The 20,876-nt window shown below is 38.7% G+C and overlaps 1 protein-coding gene and 1 long non-coding RNA gene across 2 annotated transcripts; one reads left to right on the plus strand and one right to left on the minus strand.

Moving 5' to 3' along the window:
• Positions 1-7,362: 7,362 nt before the first annotated feature.
• LOC117262256 (uncharacterized) lies at positions 7,363-9,626 on the minus strand. The gene is made up of 3 exons (XR_013492267.1): positions 9,434-9,626; positions 9,235-9,299; positions 7,363-7,850 (listed from the first exon to the last, which is right to left on the minus strand). It is a non-coding gene; the product is annotated as an uncharacterized LOC117262256 (long non-coding RNA).
• A 3,940-nt stretch (positions 9,627-13,566) lies between these two features.
• Positions 13,567-17,721, plus strand: LOC117262250 (claudin-7-B-like). The gene is made up of 4 exons (XM_033635073.2): positions 13,567-13,933; positions 16,051-16,215; positions 16,307-16,391; positions 16,751-17,721. The coding sequence occupies exons 1-4, from the start codon at positions 13,711-13,713 to the stop codon at positions 16,899-16,901; spliced, it is 624 nt and encodes a 207-aa protein (XP_033490964.1). The 5' UTR covers positions 13,567-13,710; the 3' UTR covers positions 16,902-17,721.
• The last annotated feature ends 3,155 nt before the right edge of the window (positions 17,722-20,876 follow it).

Here is a 20,876-nt window from a genome sequence, read left to right on the forward strand (position 1 = left end):
TTCTGCATTTTTATAAAGGTGCACAAAGGTCATTAAAGTATGAGTGCGCAATCAGATTATGGGCTACGATGGTCACTCACAGAGATTGCCAAAGCTTGCACTGCTGCGTCCTTCAAAACCCAGCCTATCTAGGTTTAATGTTTGTAGAGTCCAATGCATGGATGTATAAAGAAAACTGGATACAGCATTGGAGGCGGGGCCCCATTCATTTCTTGGCACATGTGCATGATGCCAAAAAGTTCAACTTTCTGGGTATAATAGGCCAACCCGAATCTTCCACATCACTGAGCAAGCGCACTCGAGACTTTCCTCGCATGAGCAGCTAAAACTTCCAGTGTAGCCCTCCATTAACTTGAACAAGGATAAAATGATTTAATCATGCAGTTCCTGTAGACTTTCTGGATGTTATAAACCCGAATGGATCAAATCCCGCTAATGAAATGAATCAGGCGTTGTGACGCTAAAAAAAAAAGGTTTCTAATAATTTACAAATTTCTCTTTCACCATGTAAGTCTATGGAAAAAGTATTTTTGAGCCCCATGAGATCCTGTGACAGATCCTGACGTTATAATTCCACAGTTTGGCAACTTTGTCAAATTGGCTTTAAAGCCTGGCGCTGTTCCCAGGGGCTTGATCCCATGGCCATATGTTGTTAATGCAAACTCAATAATTTCCTGTATCCATTTCAAATAACTGAGGAAAATTCAATTACTTGCACAATTCCCATATGATAGCCTCCTTCAAATCTAGTTTTTGGTATCTTGTGGCACTTGTGAGCTATATGACCACAAAATTCAGTTTGGCTCGGACTTAAAGGGCCAGTGTGTAGGATTTAGTGGCATTTAGCGGTGAGGTTGCAGATTACAATCAAGTGAATACCTTATCCCTCACCCCTGCCTTTCCAAGTGTGTTGTAGGACCTACGATGGCCTTCAGGTAGCCAGTATTTGGTTTGCCTATTCTGGGCTACTGTAGAAAGATGGTGGGCTCTGTGGAAGGGACCCTTTGGTAAAAACATAAATATGAATATTATTTAGAATTCTACTTACAGATCCCCCTAAATCCAACACTCTGCTTCTTTATCAATCGTAGACCCACAGTGACTGAAATAGGATAATAACACTTGGATTAGTAATCTACACCAACAAAATGCTGAAAATAGTATTATTTTATTGTTGAATTTATTAAAGTGATGGAAATGTACATTATGCAAAGTTGGCATGTACATTATATGACAAGCACCTGGAGTTTACCCACTCTTTATTGCCCCTTGTCCTTATTTGGGTTGGCCTTTATTTGATTGTGGTGACCACGCCCCCAGCCATTATTTGAGACCCTGCCTTGCTTTGATATAATATGTTAAATTTAATTGATACTTAATATAGTTTTATTTAGAGTTTGTTTACCTTCATGGACAGAGTAGGGGCATGGATCAAACATAGGACTGGAAGAGGACAGAAGCCTTCAGGGATGGACACATTAGGAGAAAGAAGATAACAATTAAGGAGAGTTAAGTGTACAGGCGAAGGGAGCAGGAAAGGTGAGGACAGAGGAAAGAGCGAAAGATGACGCAAGCTTTCAAAAAGCCACCCGACATCGGAAATCTTTCATTTACAGCCTCCCCAGTCTCACCACCAGCAGTGCAGACACCATCAACCCAAATGGCCTGAGACACAGACCTTATGTGACCCATTTTCCCCTGACAAATTGTGCCAGAGTGGATTTGAATGCGTTCGCTCTGTCGGGTGACAGACAGGCTGAGAACAGGACCAAATTCAACCTCAGTCCCAGAAAGGCTATATCCTGTCCTGGTATTAATACACTCATTTCTGTTTTCACAGCAAAGCCTAAAAAACACTTAAAGTTACAGACAGAATGGGAGTACTGGGTACTTGTATGCAATGCCTTGTATTTCTGTTCAGAGGATTAGCATGCTCGAACCAAGGAAATGATGGAAGACCCCTGTTTTATTGCCTTCCTCCGTCTTACTGGGATATTTATGTGTGATGAGTGTAGTGTACTGCATACCACTATTTGTGGAACAGTGGGGGTTTATTTTAGAATGTTTGTGAGTGTCAAGCAGCAACATTGAAAATGGCATCCATGAACTAGTCTGACTTTTGGTAAGCTGGATAAACAAATGTAAAACCCTATAAAAACCAAACTTGCCTCTTTAGAGACAAACTTACACAGGCTTGCTGACAGAGAGTTGGGCATTCACTATAAATTACACTTACCCACCACTTTATTAGATACACCTTGCTAGTGGCATGCCGGAACTCCCTTTGCCTTCACAACTCCCTTAATTCTTGGTGGCATAGATTCAACAAGGTGCTGGAAACATTCCTCAGAGATTGACATGATAGCATCACACAGTTGCTGCAGATGTGCCATGATGTGAATCTCCCATTCCACCACATCCCAAAGGTGCTCTATTGGATTGAGATCTGGTGACTGTGGAGGCCACTGGAGTACAGTGAACTCATTGTCATGTTCAAGAAATCAGTTTGAGATGAGCTTTGTGACATGGAAATAGCCATCAGAAGATGGGTATACTGTGGTCATAAAGGGATGGACACAGTCAGCAGCAATACTCAGGTAGGCTGTGGCATTTAAACAATGTTCAGTTGGTACTAAGGGGCCCAAAGTGTGCCAAGACAATATCCCCCACACCATTACACCACCATCACCAGCCTGAACTGTTGATACAAGGCAGGATGGATCCATGCTTTCATGTTGTTTACCCCAAATTCTGACCCTACCATCTGAATATTGCAGCAGAAACTGAGACTCATCAGACCAGGCAATGTTTTTCAAATCTTCTATTGTCCAATTTTGGTGAGCCCTTGTGAATTGTAGCCTCAGTTTCCTATTCTTAGCTGACAGGAGTGGCACCCGGTGTGGTGTTATGTTGCTGTAGCACATCTGCTTCAAGGTTCGACGTGTTGTTGGTTCAGAGATGGTCTTCTGCAGACCTTGGGTGTAACAAGTGGTTATCTGAGTTACTGTTGCCTTCCTATCATCTTGAACCAGTCTGGCCATTCTCCTCTGACCGCTGGCATCGACAAGGCATTTTCGCCCAGAGAACTGCTGCTCACTGGATATTTTTTTCTTTTTCAGACCATCTTCTGTAAACCCTAGAGATGGTTGTGCGTGGAAATCCCAGTAGACCAGCAGTTTTGGAAATACTCAGACCAGCCCATCTGGCACCAACAACCATGCCATGCACAAGTCACTTAAATCACCTTCTTCCTTATTCTGATGCTTGGTTTGAACTTCAGCAGATTGGCTGAATAGCTATATGCATTAATGAGCAGTTGAACAGGTGTACCTAATAAAGTGGCCAGTGAGTGTATAAAGCCTGCAGCCACACTGATCTCTGCACTATCACATTTAATACATTTATTTGGTAAAACTAATTGCTCCGGCCATAATCGTATAGAATTTTGTCATCATCTTTAAAAGTGGACTCAAATCTGGCTCATGACCTTTGACAATTCCCTCATCATCTTCTTCCCATTTCTGCAAGCAACCCCCCCCCAACAAAAATGGCACATATACATGCAGCGTATAAAGGAAATTGGCATGGTGTATGAAAAGGTTAATGTAAATCTGCCCAGACATTAAACAGTGTTTATCTGGTCCGAGATTAACAAACATGTGTTTGATCTCCTGAGGAGTCTTTTTAAAGAACCACGATTATTTAAAAGGTATCAGATAGATAAATAGCTGCAATTACTTGTAGTTCACAGCCCAGCAGTCCATTAGACATTACAATCTCTCAGTGATAACCGTAGTAAATGGATGATGGCTCGTGTCCCACAGACTGGGATAATTAAGCTACAAGTCAAACTCTAGAACAAGCTGAAGTTGAGCAGCATCTGATCTGGCAGATTATTGCGCGCTCTGGGCTGTCACTGACTTTCACAACGAGCTCCCCTTTGAGACGTGACCTCAGTCAGGGTCAGACAGCCCTTGTTCCTCCTCTGATCCTCCCTGTGCTTTACTGGGGCATCTCAAATCTCATGGAAGCATGACTCTTGCATTTATATAAGATTATTCTCAGTAAACCCACACAGAGAGAAGCAGTCTGCACTCAGACTGAATAGAGCATTATATTTCTTAATGCGGCAAATAAGGATTAAGGCATTAAACCAAATATAGTTCTCACGATAGCTGGAGGAACCAATTACCCTGAGCGTGCGCATGTTTCCGTTATAGGCATGTACATGCTAAATTTGAACAAATGTGGGAAAATCACAACCTTGGAGGTTTGATATGCACACGTTGCATTTAATTATGTTTTTCCAAGCTCTGAATGTTATCTGACTACACACAATCATCTGCTCTTTCATTGATATTAATGTCAATAACACTGCATCAGATGGATGGTAAATAATCATGAAATGATTGACAAAGTCACTTGAAGTGCGAGGAGGTGAAGGTAATAAATATCAAAATGATGGAATTGCTACAAAACAAAATATGTCAATGAAAAACTATTGTAATACCAATCAAAACAACTGATAATTGCGATGAACAAAAGCCATTTTGTATTCCATCGTTCATTTTCAAGGCTAAGAGAAACAACTAAAACAAATGTTTTGATGAAAAAGAATTTTAATAAGTAATTATTTCATTGATTAAATAAAAAGATAGATAGAGAGAAAGAGAGAAATAACTGGAGTCTGTAAAATAATTTACAAAGATGTCACATAATGTCAGCAAAGGATAATGGCTGTCAAGTCCCAAATTACACTTAGTCCCTGCAAATGAGCAGCATGTATATGATCATTGATTTTTTAATTTGATGATTAAAAACTCTTTTTCATTTTCTACAATAGGTGCAGAGTGAAACATCATTTGGCAAATCTTCAGGAATAAAGCCACCTTTTTTTCAGTGCACTTGCAAATAATGCAAATAATCAACAATCAAAACTGTATATGAGTGTCGTCAATCAAATACCATTCTAATTTGATTTCATTGTTTGGTGGATATTCTTGATAAAAGGCACCTTACAGGGCAGTTATTTTCGAATTGGAAGAATGAGGCCCTGAGCATCACAGTTTTTCTGCTTAGCTACTAAATAAGTATAGGATCATTTCAAGCACTTCACAGCTGCAGCTGTAATCAAGACATTATACATAATATACAAGACAGTAATTATGATGTATTATTCTGCAGCTCTGCATTTGTCCAAATGGAGTTGCCATACCCCAGCAGACCACAGCTCATAGCATATTCAACTAACTTTATTGTCTTTATTACATTTGCCAGATAGCCCATGTGAAGTATGTGTAAAGTATCAATCATTTATGTTGCACTGCATGTGTTAGTAAGACAGAAATGGCTTTTATTTATTGGATATCTGTATAGTATACTGTATTGCTGTGCTTGCTTTTGGTAAATAATATAATATTGTAGGAAATGAGTTTTTAAATTATGATTTTTTTTTTCCTAGGGGCACCCCAGACCCCATGGAAGATTTGGTAACCTCAACCCCCACCCCAGTGTTGATTATAGACTTGATAACATATGTGTTCCTCTAGTTAAGGAATACTTTTAAATACATGTACATTTAGATCAATGGCGTAACATAATTGTGACAGGCCCCTGTGCATGCTATTTTCACTGGCCCTAGTGCCAGATTTTGCTGCTAAAATAGCCATCGAATCTTGTATCATGTCATTAAATGTTCAAATAGAGACTTTACATTGGACAGCATCAACATACATATTATTTAGCAATCATCTTTGCATATCTGTACCAAGCGAAAACATGAAGCCAATGGAGAAGTGCAAAAATTGCAGTTCTTCTAATGGCCACTTGAGGCTGGCTCCAGAAGCCAGTCAATCCCCATAGACCTAGTGTTGTTTTTGGCGGCCTGTTTTAATTTTAGTTTTAGTCTAGTCTTTGTGTCAAACTGCCATTTTAGTTTTTATTAGTTTTAGTCACGTTCATACTCTTTTTTTGTCTAGTCAAGTTTCAGTCAACTAAAAGTCTGAACATTTTAGTCTTATTTTAGTCAGAATAATCCATGACTATTTTCGTCTCGTTTTAGTCGACGAAAACTGATGACATTTTAGTCTAGTTTTAGTCAATGAAAAATGTATTTTAGTCTCTTTTTAGTGATGCAATTCTATTATACCCAGTCAATATAGTATAAGTACCTAGTATAGAATAACCAAACCAGAATTTTCTTTTCTAAATTAGCTCCCAGTTAGAGCTAAATATATATTTATTTATAAAACAGTTAGTTCCGACCGAGTAATTTGATTGGACAAGAGGCATTCCGGGAGTGCTGATATAGAGTATAACATCACTGGGACTTGTAACAGTAAAATCACTCCGCTCACAGGTGTTATAAGTAAGGGATAATGTATAATGAGCTGGTGAATACTGAGAAAATAACTCCCGACAGGGGAATAGAACCCCGACGCACACCCTGCCCTGCCGGCAACGGCTGAATCTCCTCGGGCAGCGTCCCTAGCAACGCTGGGCTACATAGCAACGGTCATTACACAGTATTATCAGACCTCTGAATGCCGCGACTGACCAATCAGAATACAGCATTTAATAGAGCCGTGTAAATAAATATAAATACAGCCATTAATTGACACAAACCGACACTAGCGTTACACCAAGAAGATGGATATTTTCCCCAAAATTACATTTGAATTAAATTATGAGAGGTCATCAGGAGAGGACGAGGAAAAGGAAAGCCAGGACCCTTCTGTGCAGACCTCCAGGTGTGTTTGTGTAACATCAGCCGACCTTGACAAACTGGAGAGGAGCAAAAATGAAGCGAACACGGTCAGGAATTATCAATGATCATCTGATGAGGTACTGATGAGGATGAGGGAGAGTTGAAGCTGAATCCGGCCGTGCCAACATCCAGGTTTGCCAACGTCTCATCAGCCGAACTAGATGAAGTTACACAATTGCAGATCGATGAAAATACAAAGTAGCTTGTGAGTTCCTGGTGTGTGTGCCACGTTGCCTGGCAACAGACTGGGGGAAATGTTTTTTTTTTCGCGGAGCTACATAACATACTTAAATAATTTATTTCATCACCTTTTGTTAACATTTCCTTACTCAGCGTTGCTGTTTAAGCTGTTGTTGAACTGTTGTATAAAAGCAATATCACATGAGAGCGAGTGATGTTGTACTGTATATCGTCACGGCTGTAATCCGTCTGTGCAGTGCGACGCACAGCCTAGGACACAGAAATACTGCAAAATAATAATAATAACACGACTAAACATTATAACATTATTTCATCTCATCTCGTTTTGGTCAACAAAAATGAAGAGACATTTTAGCAGAGGTTTTTTTTTGTAAACCACATTTAGTCTCGTTTTTATTCGTCAACAATATTGCGTTATATATTTAATTATAGTTATCGTCACATGACCACCATTTACATTGCGTCTCTTCTCATTTTCATCACGTGATAAAGGTTCGTTGACGACGATATTTAGTCATACTTTTTGTTGACGAAAGCAACACTATATAGACCACCATGTTACAATATCCAACTTTACAGCAGAAATAAACATGTTTACAGCCTGGTACAAAAAACAGTTTGGATCTCTATAGCTGTTTGCTGAGTTTTTATGTAAAACATACCTGTTTACATTTTGTTAGGTCTTAAAGTTACGCATTAATAAGGGCAGGCTGTTTTGAGTGACAGGCTGTCTGGTGATAGTGTCCTCAGCTGCTCCACAGCTCCACCCTCTTGCCCTAATTGGTCACTTCTGGCTCCAAAAAACCAAGATGGTGACGGCCGAAATGCTGAAGTCCAGGCTCCAAAACAGGAGTCCACAAACCAATGGGTGACGTCATGGTAGCTGTGTCAGTTAATTTCACAATTATTACAGTTAGTTCATTATCTGTACATGACAAAAAATACCATAGAAAATAAGAAATGATTTGTATAAATTAATGTTTTTTTTATGTTATTATTACAGTCACATTTCTGAAGTGGCAATCTGAATCACTCTTCACTTTCTACAGGCGCCCACACCCCAAATGCTCCAGTGCAACCCCGTACCTGCACTGTCTATATTTACGATATAATTCAAACATTTCTAACTGTTCAATTGTTGTTGATTGTGTCCCACAGCTTACAGTTTACATTACAGTTTTTTGTTTTGTTTTGTTTTTTACAGCTGACAACTGCTTTATCCACCAGTGTCTCTCATGTTTGAATTGAGACTTCTGATTAGAGGAAATATTCAAAATTGAATCACATTTGTATACGCATAAGCATTGGTAAAACACAGACAGTAATGGTTCAAAATAGAACAGAAAAGTACAATAAAATTAAAGGAACAACCTCCATTGTTTTGTCTTCAAAGCATTATAACATATGTGGTCTCACAACCCCTTGTGTTTTGCATCACTGGTTATTTTGTTGCTCCTGTACAAAGAAACCTGTAATCTGATTTGGATTTGATGGTGCTTTTATTATTATTATTCTGTTTTACTGTACTTTACAGTACAATGCATGTCCATTTAAATTTTTATAATCTAATATCTCAAACAAACAATAATTATGCACTATTAATATAAGAGTGCATATTTTTTTGCTATTATCTTCTTGAAATTGCCCTCAGACATGGTCCATTTGTACAGAATGTGTAAATATCATGCTGCCAGTTACTGGGAGCTAAAATGGCTGTCTATAGCTTTGTGTTATATTCACAGTCACCACCAGATGACAGCATTGCAGTTAAAATCTATGTTTGTTAGCCTCATGTAACCTTTCGTCCTACAGCCTGCTCTCATGGAATCATGGTGCAACATGCACACTCAGGGTTGAAGGATTACAATGAGTCATTACTGTTGCATCAAAATACACAACTGTCAGAAGGCAGGGTTAAATCCTAATTGGAAAACATCTAATCAGAAAAAAATTATGACTGAAAATATAAAAGGAATTTCGGGGAAAGATTTTCAGGCAGGTAATAACTTCAGTAACAGTCAGATTAAGCTTCATCTAATTAGCTGCCAGGGAACAACTTTAATAGTGTGAATAATTCTATGAAATTACATTGCCCACAGACCAACATGATCCAACTTTAAAACAAATGTACTTTTTAGAAATGGATATACAGTAACTGCTCCTCTGTTGTTGTTGTTGTTGTTGTTGTTGTTGTTTTGGCTCAGCCAACAATACAGTACAAACCTTAATAAAACTTCAGATTTTTGTGTCAGTGACCTTGAATTTACCTTTAGGAGCATTGTGAATAAATTCCTGAAGAGGACAGAGACAGCTGACCTTCAGTGGACACACCCTGAGAAGCAGAATAAACACATGTAAATTATTTCATGCAGTATCTGTATCTGTTTCTCTACAGATGAGTCACCTGACTGGTCAATAAACATGTGACGAGCCAAAAATATTTAGGTCCTACTTCCTGTGTCTTACCTGCAGCAACTGATGACTCAGAGAGTGACTGTGGGTATCAATCCAAGAAATACCGATGTTGCGCAAGTATCGTAGTAGTTTTGAACCCTGAAGATTGCTGTATATATGTTTATATGCTATGCAGTCAAGTAAAAATTTGTAAAAAGTTCACATGCCTGTGCTTGTTTCGCTCGCTCGTACATGGAGATTGCTCATGGTGGCATATTCAGTGTTTTTAATAACTGCATAGATACCAGCAGGTGCCAAATAAAACCTGTTTGATTGGTAAAGGCACTGAATCAACTCCCAGAGTAACTCTGAAGCTACTGCCAGGCTATAATGTAGCTGTGTAACAGAAATCAAGTCAAAGAGAAACTGATTCTTACAGGCACCATTCAATCAGATTAAAATATACCTACATTTAAAATGTCACCATTGTAAACATTTAAATATTTAATTTGAAAATCCAACTATCCAGGAAAAACCAGAGCACAAGATCACAAGGTTTTACCTCTATCAGTTAAAGAGTGACACTGAAGTCCAGGGATTTTCTCTCATGTCATAATGAACTGGTGAGAGCAAACTGTCATCTGAAAGCTATTCTCCCTCGGGGCAAAGTGCTCCTGAAAATTAAACTCACAGCCTCTTACATCTCCACCTTTTGCTGTGTCAGGAGGAAGGTGTTTACTCTACTGAAGGATTCTACTGAAAGTTTTTGTTGTAGTGGTTGTGGCAGTGCCCATAAGTGAGCATGTGATTAGTAATAAGAAAAGTAAGAATTTAAAATAATGGAAAAGGGTTGGCACAAACCTGACAGTGAAACAAACCACATATTATTTACAGAACAGGAAAATAGAAGTTCTGTTTTTTTTTTTGTTTTTTTTTTTTAACCGCACTAGTCCATAAAAATGTCTAATGGGGAAGTGAGCATTACAAATAATAAATACAGTCAGTGGGAGCTGACTGGTACAAACACATTCTCCTGACCTGAGTGAGAAGATCTACTGGAAAGTATCGTGATCAAGGATACTGTGGTCTATCTCATTCTTTACAGCGAACACCTCAGTCATACATTCTCCAGTCTAACTCTTCAGTCAACACAGTTTCAGGTATCAGCTAAACCAGACTCTGCAGAATATCAGAAAACCTGACTCATACCTTAAGTTCAAATCTTTATTGACCCTTGAGGAGAAAGTTGAAACATTTGAAACAGGAAGTTTAGTTGTACGCCCTCAGGACATTATTTTTAATGTCAAAAACTTAATTTCCTTATTTGTGGTATTTCTTCTGCACCAATTTGTGCCTTTTCTGCATCAAATTATTGTGGAAATGTCTTTAATTTCACTCTGAGGAGGACATGTCTCTTGCACCTACCCCCCCGAAATCTGTGCCTGTGTTAATCACAACAGGTACAGCAAACAGCCAAGATGTATCTGTTTGTTAGAATAGGTGTGGTGCAAATTAAGCGCATTTATTACTGTTCTTGGAGCAGAGGAAAATTCAAACCTACTGCTTTTCACCCTCGAGGGGCTTTATCTTCACCCAGAAGGGAGAGGAACAAATTCCTGTGGAGTGGGTGGTCAAAGCAAGCTGAGATCAATCATTTCTTCTGCAAAAACTTGTCTGTCATAGATAGCCTCTCTGCCAAGGAGGGCTGCTGTGTGCCAATTGTTTTGCTGGCTACTTAAACAATGTTGAACAAATGACTGGTAAAGTTCTCATACAAGGAAATCAAACAAAACGTTAAGGGAGAACTTTATTTTACCAGTAAGTAAGTAGTGGGAACAACATTTTTTTTTAAATTGTTAAAAAAGTATCTTTTGCTTGTTCTGGTCTGTTTGGTGTCTCACTAAAGGAGAAATCTTGCTCTGAAAAAACTTTCTTTACTCCAACATAGCAAACTATTACCTGCACCCCTCTCCCCAACTCTCAATTGCATTTCTACTCTGTTCTTCCTGTAATAAGTCTACTCTCATGAGATTTTAGAACGAGACTTTGCCTTGAGTGAGACTCAGACACAAAGCTGACAGAAACAAGCAAAAGGTATAGAAAAACATTTCACTTCTCTGTAGGGTCCATCCTGTCATGTTGTAAGACACTCACAATAAAAACCTGAGCCTGTCAGTGACAAAACCACCCATCCATCCATTCATTTTGTTAAGGTCATAGTTCAAGTTCTTGTTGATCACTTTTCCCAGGTACTTCTTGCACTTAACCGTCTCAACAAGTGAGCCCTTAATAATGGTTGGGAAGATTGAGTGGGAGTTATGTCTAAAGTCTACGGCTGTATTTTTAATTTTGTGAACATTTAACCTCAGAAGTCACGCCATTCATCCTGGAGCAGACTCTGACAGGAGATGCCTGTCATTGCAGTTACTCCTACAATCATTTGCATACAGAATAAACAATAATGGGGATAGCAGGACACACCCCTAAAGTGAGCCTGTGGATGACAACCACTTCTGGGATAGAGCAAGCATTATCCCTGATTGCCTAGGGCCATGTTAAAACTCCAGCAACCATTTCATCACACTAGTATCACAGTTTAAAAGTAGAGAGTATTTACTGGCTAAACGGTGTGGTAACAAGAAATCACCAGTAACAACTGGTGATAGCTTCACTGAAAGAAACTGGATGTTTAATATGAAATCATAATAACAACAGGATCCATCAATGCACAGTGTCAATACCGACACAACTGTCATTTTACCCCATCGATCTGGGTTAATGTTTAGACTCTGAACTGTGTCTCAGTGCCGGCAAGCCACTCCTGCTGCCTTTTCTGGATTTTCCTGGTTTCAAAATGTACCTCCTCCATCACAGAGTGTAATTCAATTCAATTCTGCTGACCTATGTCAGATAAAGCACACCCTCCTGTCAGAGCAGTGTATAGAGGGCCACTAAATATGTCCTATTACTTAAGCACATGATGGCCAACACACATAGACGTGTTGATAAACTACACAGCCAGCAAAATTATACGTGTGAGAGAATGTGGTATTGTGCTATGTAATATAATATCTAAGAGATAATGTGTCTGGCAAGAAATTAAAAAAAGACTTCCTTGTTTTGTAAAAGGCCTGATCCATGCTGGTAGTGGATACTCCAGCTTATGTTGCCATGTTTAGATGCTGATTGTTCAATACAATAATCAAAAACTATTAAGACTGTTTTATCTTAAATCTCCCTCCACTTAGTAGTTCAAATGAGTACAAAAAAGCTGGTGAAATGGCTTGTGATCACATTACACAGAGTAATGTCCGATTTGGCCCCATGTGTCCTGATTGTAGACCTCAGTATTCCACTCAGTTTCCACTTATGTTAATGCAACTTCCCATTTTGGATGGTACATTCGATTTTGGATGGTACATTCGATTTTGGATGGTACATTCGACTTCTCCATTTTGTAGGAGGCTGGAATTATAATTCTGACCTAATACATTGGCCTTATATGCATAGTTTTACTTCTACCTACTCCTTTTTGAACATTTCTGTTTTTGTTTTTTCCTGCGTTTTTTTGTTATCACAATATTGTTTTAAACTTTGGTTCGAAATGAAGTCATTCATTCATCTGCTGTGTCAAATTGTTTAGCTGTATTTGATGTGTAATTATTCTGATGGATAAAAATGTAAAATATTGTGTTTTTGCTTATCAAGCCTCTGATAGTTAGACTAGATGCGGTTAGACATAGTATTATGACTACTGCTGGCTCTTAAGGTGTCCACTAATATCAAATAATATGACTTTAAAAAACAAACAAAAAAAATCGTTGGTTCATTATACATTTCACATGTGCAATATTAACTTAGGATGTTTTTCTCTTTTATTGTTTATTGTATTAAAATATACAAACCAAATCATCACAAACCAGACTATACATATTTTTCTATTTATGGTATCAGGGGTCTATTCCAGGAAACCACTTACATCATGAAACTTCAGGTGTTTGCTGCGACGCTGATGAGTCGAAACTACGTGCGCGTCCCCGCCCACCTGCAGTAGAAACCGCCTTAAAAAGCTCGTTCCCGCTGCTCCCTCCCCAGATAAGGTGCGGCAGAGGAACAGGTGCGTGAGGAATCTCCGACAGACTTTAAATACTGAAACAACACCGCTGTCTGCCAACCCATTTACAGAAAGCTAAGGAAAACATAAATATATAATAACAGAGGAGTTAACTTTGTCATTCAACAAAGCAAACTTAACTAAACCCCGTGAGATAGTGAGGAGAGGGATTCGTACCTTCACAGCAGGTGGACGTCGTCTTTGTTGATTCGCCGCCAGGTCGAAGAAGGAGAAAATGGCCAACTCGGGTCTGCAGATTTTGGGATTCGCCCTGGCCCTTCTGGGTGTCATTGGACTGATAATTGGCACAATTTTGCCCCAGTGGAAGATGTCTGCTTATGTTGGGGACAACATCATCACGGCGATAGCCATGTACGAAGGACTGTGGATGTCCTGTGCTTTCCAGAGCACAGGCCAAATCCAGTGCAAGGTGTACGACTCAATCCTGCAGCTCAACAGTAAGTCACCCAGTTAATGGATTTAACTTGAGTTTCGTCGAATTTCTTCTATAGCACAAAACTTTTAAGAGAGTTTTAGTCATATTGTGACACATAAGCAAATAAAAAGCTGTTAAATGTTAGGCTGAAGATACTTTCTTTTTCTCTCTCCATAAGCCTAATAAGCAGGCTACCCTTAAAGTCATACACACTTACAGGCCTTAATTGTAATTTATAATTCGAAGCTTATCTTGGTAATGAAACAGTTTTAAAGTTAAAATACATATTTTTTTCTCACTTTTTCCCTAACCTGTAACAGGAAATGGTGTAACACACTGAAACACACCTGGAATATAGGAACTAGTTGCTTTTTTTCTATAGGCCATTTCCTTCACTGACTTCCTATGGTGTCCTTTACAACGCTTGTCTAATACCAGATTCCTGCGGCTTGGGCCAACCGGTTCTGTCACTTATTAACTCCCCCTTTATTCACTCAGAATGCACTTATTTTGTTTAAACCACTCTGTGAGGCCTCACCTGCACTGTGCAGCAGGACAGGTTCATGGCTTAGTGCCAGAGATCATTCTTTTAAAAGAAACTTATGTTAATAAGTCTTTCATTTTTTTCCACTTTTGCATTACACAGCATAGGTAGTTACAGGTTAAACAACACCTGCATGAGATTCTGTTTAGTCAACATGTCTAAATACCAGCCCCACAAAGAGTTGCTTTGTCCTTAACCCACATGGCATTGAATTAACACCAAAAAATATTGAGTTTTTCATGCATCATGTATGGAAAACTAAAATAAATAAACATTTAGTTTGCATTTTTCCAAATGTTTGAGCTCAACACTTAATGAGTAGGTTAAACAATTACACAAGGCCCTGCTCCCAGGTTATGGGAACTGATTATTCATTGGTAAACATGTAGGCCATTAGTGAAATAAATCTAAAGCCAAATGTAATAATTGGAACATTTCCTTCTTAAATTAGAAAAATAAAAGTCCATGTACCTGATCTGTCTTAATGGCTCTTATCTGTTATCTTAAAGCAAAGGTTAAATGGGTCAATAGTGTCATGGCGGTTGGATTTTTTATTGTATGACTGTCAAATTCAACTGATTGATTGCCCTCAGGCATAAACTGCCTCAGTGTAATTGGTTATTCTTCTGTACAGTTCTGTATGTAGGTCCCTCCCTTCATGTCGATCTTGGCTCAACATATTCACTCAAATCACTTGTTGACTCAAGAGTTAAGAGTTCACAAACTCTGTTTTCTCCAAATAGCTTCAGTTTTTTTCTTTCTTTTTCTTTTTTTTCTCTATTTGGCTTATTGAAACATTTGATAAAATATCTTGAGTACAATGTGTCTTATCGCCTCTTTAAACATGAATACAAACCAATCTCTGATAAACATTGTATGATTAAAGCTGTGGTTAGATATGGAGCGAGTGAACAAATAATGGCCTGTTATTCAGAAATACCTGCTCAGAATCTACTAACACACACCTGAAGTTCAGGAACTATTCATACCAAAACTGGGAAAAGTATGACAGCTAGATTGTGACTCTTTAGTTGAAGCCACAGCGGGCATTCTTGCCATTCTCAAGAGTGTCTGCTTCTTTTTAGATGGTAGTTTTAAAGCTAAGAAATGTCCACCTGCTGCAAAGTAGGCTGTGAGTACCAGAAATTAGGAGTGTCTTCCCCATAGTGAAACCTGAAACCTGGTTAGACCTGTTTCTGACTTGCACGCATACAAACCCACACACCCACTCCCCCACCCCCCCTCCTAGTTTCTTTGGGCTTCCGGTTAGAGCCAGTTTCTGTGGTTCGTTGTTATAGGGAGTGGCAATGAGACACAAGAGACAGAAGCTACTCTGTTATATGTCAACGGTGTTTGTTTACGCTGCTTTTTTCCCAAATGGCTTACAATCACACAAGCAGCTCTTCAGAAAATAAGTTGAGGCTTTTCACCATAAGTCACTGTAGAAATGAATTTAAAATTAAAAAACCTTGTTTTACTGAAGTAAAGCCTTTCAAGTCTTGCCACACCCATGACCCTGTGTATAGAGTATTTGTAAGTGTTCAATACTTGTCACAATAACTGATGGATTAACCCTATCCTGTCCTCTTACTCAGGTGCCCTCCAGGCAACCCGCGCCCTCATGATTGTGAGTATCATAGTAACGGTGGCAGGCCTGGGCGTAGCCTGCATGGGAATGAAGTGCACCAACTGTGGAGGAGATGACAAAATACGCAAGTCCCGCATTGCCATGACTAGTGGCATTATCATCCTGATTGGAGGTAAGAAGCCATTTTTAAAATCTCTTCTGTTTATTTTCTTTTGCCTTGACACTTAACAGTTTAAGTGATGTTCTTCTTTACTTTCCTACAGCTTTGTGCTCCATTGTTGCCTGCTCTTGGTATGCTCACGACATCATCCAAGCTTTCTACAACCCCTTCACCCCTGTCAACACGAAGTAAGTACATGAGAATTTGAGCTGAAAACTTTACCTTTATGCACCAGTTTTGTCTTGTGCAGAGCCACTTTTAGAGTGAAAATGTAAAAATTGCGACATGAGCATTTCAAATATGCTGGGTTTTTATAACATTTTTTTTTTTTTTTTTAGCAATGTCCCCAAACATGTTAGATGTGCTAGTGTATTTAAGATAGCAGCTTTAAGCTTCTCCTCCTCTCCCTTCTCTATCCAAACATTTGCATATGTCCAGTCACTCCTCCTGTGCTGATGAATGTATCCTGCATGTTTGTTTTACAGTAGTCGCAGCTCTGTTGGCATGTGTTGACCCTTCTAACTTACTGTAACTTCTCTTTCTGAAGGTACGAGTTTGGTGCTGCCATCTTCATCGCCTGGGCCGGAGCGTTCCTGGCTGTAGTTGGAGGAGGCATGCTGGCAGCCTCCTGCCCAAGAGAGAAATCTACACCGAAATATCCCATCTCCAGACCCCCCAGCAGCAAGGAATACGTTTAAACAGGACAGGACTCTGTGTTAGATGCTGAAGGAACACTTTGACATTCATTTTTTAAAATTTTATATTTTAGTTTCTTCAGGGCTGCCCTGTGATGTTACTGTAATATTATTTTAACAAAGGCATTAAAGTTTTAAATAATGGCTGTTTACTTATTGAAGAGCTTATTGGCCTTGCCCTGTCTGGAACTACAGTTAGTGCTTACTGATTTGTATACTATGTAGTATACTATTCACTTAGTTGACACCTGTAAAGCACTGAATTAAAGTTAAGGTGAACGCCCACAATATTATACAGTTTGGTATGTAGACATATTTTGCTACAAAGTACATTGAATCAGAATGAGCAGTGTGCTTGGGGGAAAATGTTTTTTTTAGATGTGGCAATGGACTACACCTATTATATCATTTATGACTGTGTAGGCCGAATACATAGCAGTTCATCATCTGGCACCTGAGAAGCAATTTTCCATTATTTCCATGTATTTGTGCCTTATTTATATAAAAACTACACATTATTCAGTACCACTGTTGACTGCTATACTCTAATCAAGTGCCAGAGTGAAATTGTAACTATATAAATTACTGTATTCTGATTCATTTTACTCAGATTGCCATGTATTTCCGACCTACACATAGCATGACGGATGTGAGCTATGTATTTGTTGTCCTGTAATAATGTTTGTGTGAGTGCGCTTGGCCTATTGCTACTGTTTTTTTACATCACAAAAGCTGTTGCACCTATCAAATTCAGTTTTTTTAAACTTTTTAAATTGTGATTTGCAAGGTATGTGTTGTACATAAAATAAAAATGGAAAATGTACTGTTTCTGGTTTGTTGACATGCTTTTACACACATAGGTGTAGATTTCGTGTGAGTGGTGCAGAGAGCACATTCTCAATATTTAGAACATGTGCACCCCTGATAAAAACATGAAAGTTATTTTGATAAAGACATTTACGCCATAAATTGATGCAGGTATAGTGCAAATTGGTGCATAAAATATCACCAGAAGCAGGACCTCCAAACCCTCATTTCTTATGTGTCCCACACATATTAACTTCAAACTTGCATAACAGAAAATGGAGCTCAAAGTGCTTTACAACTGAAACAGTTTCAATGACTACATTTGAAAGGGGGGGGGGGGGATAAACAGTAGGAAAATTAGATGGAACAAATGGAGGCTCTCTGCACGAATATGCAAATCAATAGTTTAATTATAGATTACTCATAAGCTTTGTCCTTGAAGTAGTGTTGAACACAACATGTTTACTATATCTGCATGCTGTGAAACACAGCCGGCATGTGCAGCAATCATGAACACTCAGACATGTAGTATGGCAGACTCAGGTTGCAGATGATTTTCCTACTGTGGTCAGAACCTGCACTGATCAGAGCCACACTTTACTCTGGCTGGTAGCCATCTTCCTTTGACTTGATGTGTATACACAGCATCATAATGGCTAACAAGATGACATTTTCTTTGGTTTTATTGCCACCTTGTGGTGTGTGTAGGTAACTGCTGTTAGTTGGTGCAGATGCAATATATGCAGTATATGTATTGTATCTTATAAGTAGTGCATTATATTCTCAAATATCAGTAAAGGTGTTATTGTGTATCCAGGCTCAGATCAGCTTTTTGGATCCATTTGAAGCAGTTGCACGATGTGAGGAAAGGTTTTACTGCAGTGGAGCAATTTCACCGGAATTCTCCTTATTCTTCCTTTTACAGTCTAATTTCCCCTCACTTTGTCATTATACTACCTCTGATTTATTAGACCCAGCAGTGTCGTGCTCTAGTTCTCCTTTCCCTCTGTTCTCATTCTGCCTGCCATCCTCTAATCATTATTCTTTCCTCCCCTCAGGCCAGATCCAAAAAGTAATAATAATAATGATTTCACTCCTAAGTGGCCAAACCATCTGACCCCAGTCTGTCTGTGTCCTATAAAATCACACGAAGCATCCAAACCAGACAACTCTTTTCTTTTATTACCATATATAACAAACTTATTTTGGTGATGTATTAATAAAATAAACATTTGCTGATAATTTTAACTGTCATTAACAGCCTGTGTGTCACAGTGTTCAGCATTCAGAGTGGCTCGTAAAATATTATTTCCCTCTCATTCCCTCCTTTTCATTGGAAAACATTTTTCCTCTCTGCATAAATTCTAACCACAAAACATCTGCTGGCTCCTCTAATCTAATCAGGAGGGCAGGGCTATTGAACACAGTAAATCCAGGCTATCACAGCAGATATTTCTGTGCTACAGAGTCACTGAATAATTAAGAATTATTATTGTTCATCGCCCTGTTATCACCCCGACAGTAAATTATGCATAACTCTATGAATGTGATCATTTATGGGATCATTAAAGGTAAAAATGAGCAAAAAGGGCTTAATGGTCTTAAAGTGGCCTCATAATCATGTCTGTGAACTCAGGGCCCACTATAGTCACATAAACAAACACGCACGGACACACACGGACACTAGTTCTTGAATAACTGACTTATTTTCTTGTGTTGCTGCCAAGACAATTTTTTATATGTAAATTACATCCGATGCCTACCAGCCTAAACCACAAAGAATGGCTGCAATGGGAAAATGAGCCTCTTTCCCTGAAACTTGGACACCCACACAAAATACAGAACCAAAACTGAAGCTTTACTCAGTGGGGAACTTTCAAGTCTCAAGTCTTCGCACTTAAGTTCCAAGTCAAGACTGACAATTCCCAAGTCCTAAACTTTGAGTTTCAAGTTCTTAACAAGAGATAATGCGCCTCCTCACCAAAATGCTATTTCAAATTCAAGCAGTTATTTGTGAAAACAAGTGCAACTGAACTTAATCATAAAAAATTGTGCATTGCACCTTCATAGCATAGCACTACTAATACCATAATTAGCTCATAGCACCCATATTAGCTTGTCGACTATGTTAACATCATCCTCAAGGTATCAAGTATTTTCAAGTCAAATGGCTCAAGTCCAAGGGAAGCCATGAGTCAGTGGTGTCTCAATCAAAGTAAAATAGCAAGTCTTTTTTGATTTTGTCAAGTTGACCTGCAAGTCATCATATTTGTGACTTGAGTCTGACATGGGTGACACGTGTCCACAACTGGTACCACAATTAGCCCATAGCACCCACATTGGCTTGCTAACTGTGTTAATATTTGCCTCGAGGTATCAAGTATTTTCATTAAAAAGGATGACGTCCAAGAGAAGTCATGAAGCATTGGTGTTCAAGTCCAAGTCGAGTGAATTGCAGGTATTTTTGCAATTCTGCCAACTTAATTTCGACTTAGGTCGGAGTAATGTGACTTGTGTTTATAACACCAGGCTCAATCATGACCCAGTTCAAACTCTTATTACAGTAAGAACTGAGCAAAATAGATACTGAGGAAAAGCTTTCCACACCGGTTGCTTGACACAATCAAATGCAATATTTCCTGCTAATAAACATGGCCGATGTTGTTCTTTTTAAATGTGAGTAAACATCTGCTCTCAACATGGTAAATTCCCTTTGACTGTAAACACAGGATCAGGTGCAGGACTGTCCAACAGTTGTGATAAAGGGTCAGTTTGCATCAGTTTGCAATATGTGACCCAAATATAAATATACAGTATTTTCAGGTTTTCAACAGAAACAAAATGTTATACTTTAATCAGTCTCAAGCTTGATCACACAGATCACAGTAATGTAGAGATGAGTCAAAAGAAAGCTGGCTTGAGTGCCATTTTAACTATGATGAACATATCTGTATGCTGCTCCTCCATTTAGGAGAAATTTAGAAAAGAGATAGCTGTGCACACTTTAAAAATAATGCAAAAGACACCTGCAATTCTAATCTAGATGTCAAAAGAAACGCAAAACAATGGCATTTTCAGCAAGTTATTGTTGTACATAAACAAAAAAAAAAATCTTCAAAATGTTTTATTATTAGTAATTTTCACTGGCGAGAAATGGAACAATGGCAACAC

Source organism: Epinephelus lanceolatus, chromosome 11 (genome assembly GCF_041903045.1).
Source record: "Epinephelus lanceolatus isolate andai-2023 chromosome 11, ASM4190304v1, whole genome shotgun sequence".
In the NCBI taxonomy this organism is placed as follows: domain Eukaryota; kingdom Metazoa; phylum Chordata; class Actinopteri; order Perciformes; family Serranidae; genus Epinephelus; species Epinephelus lanceolatus.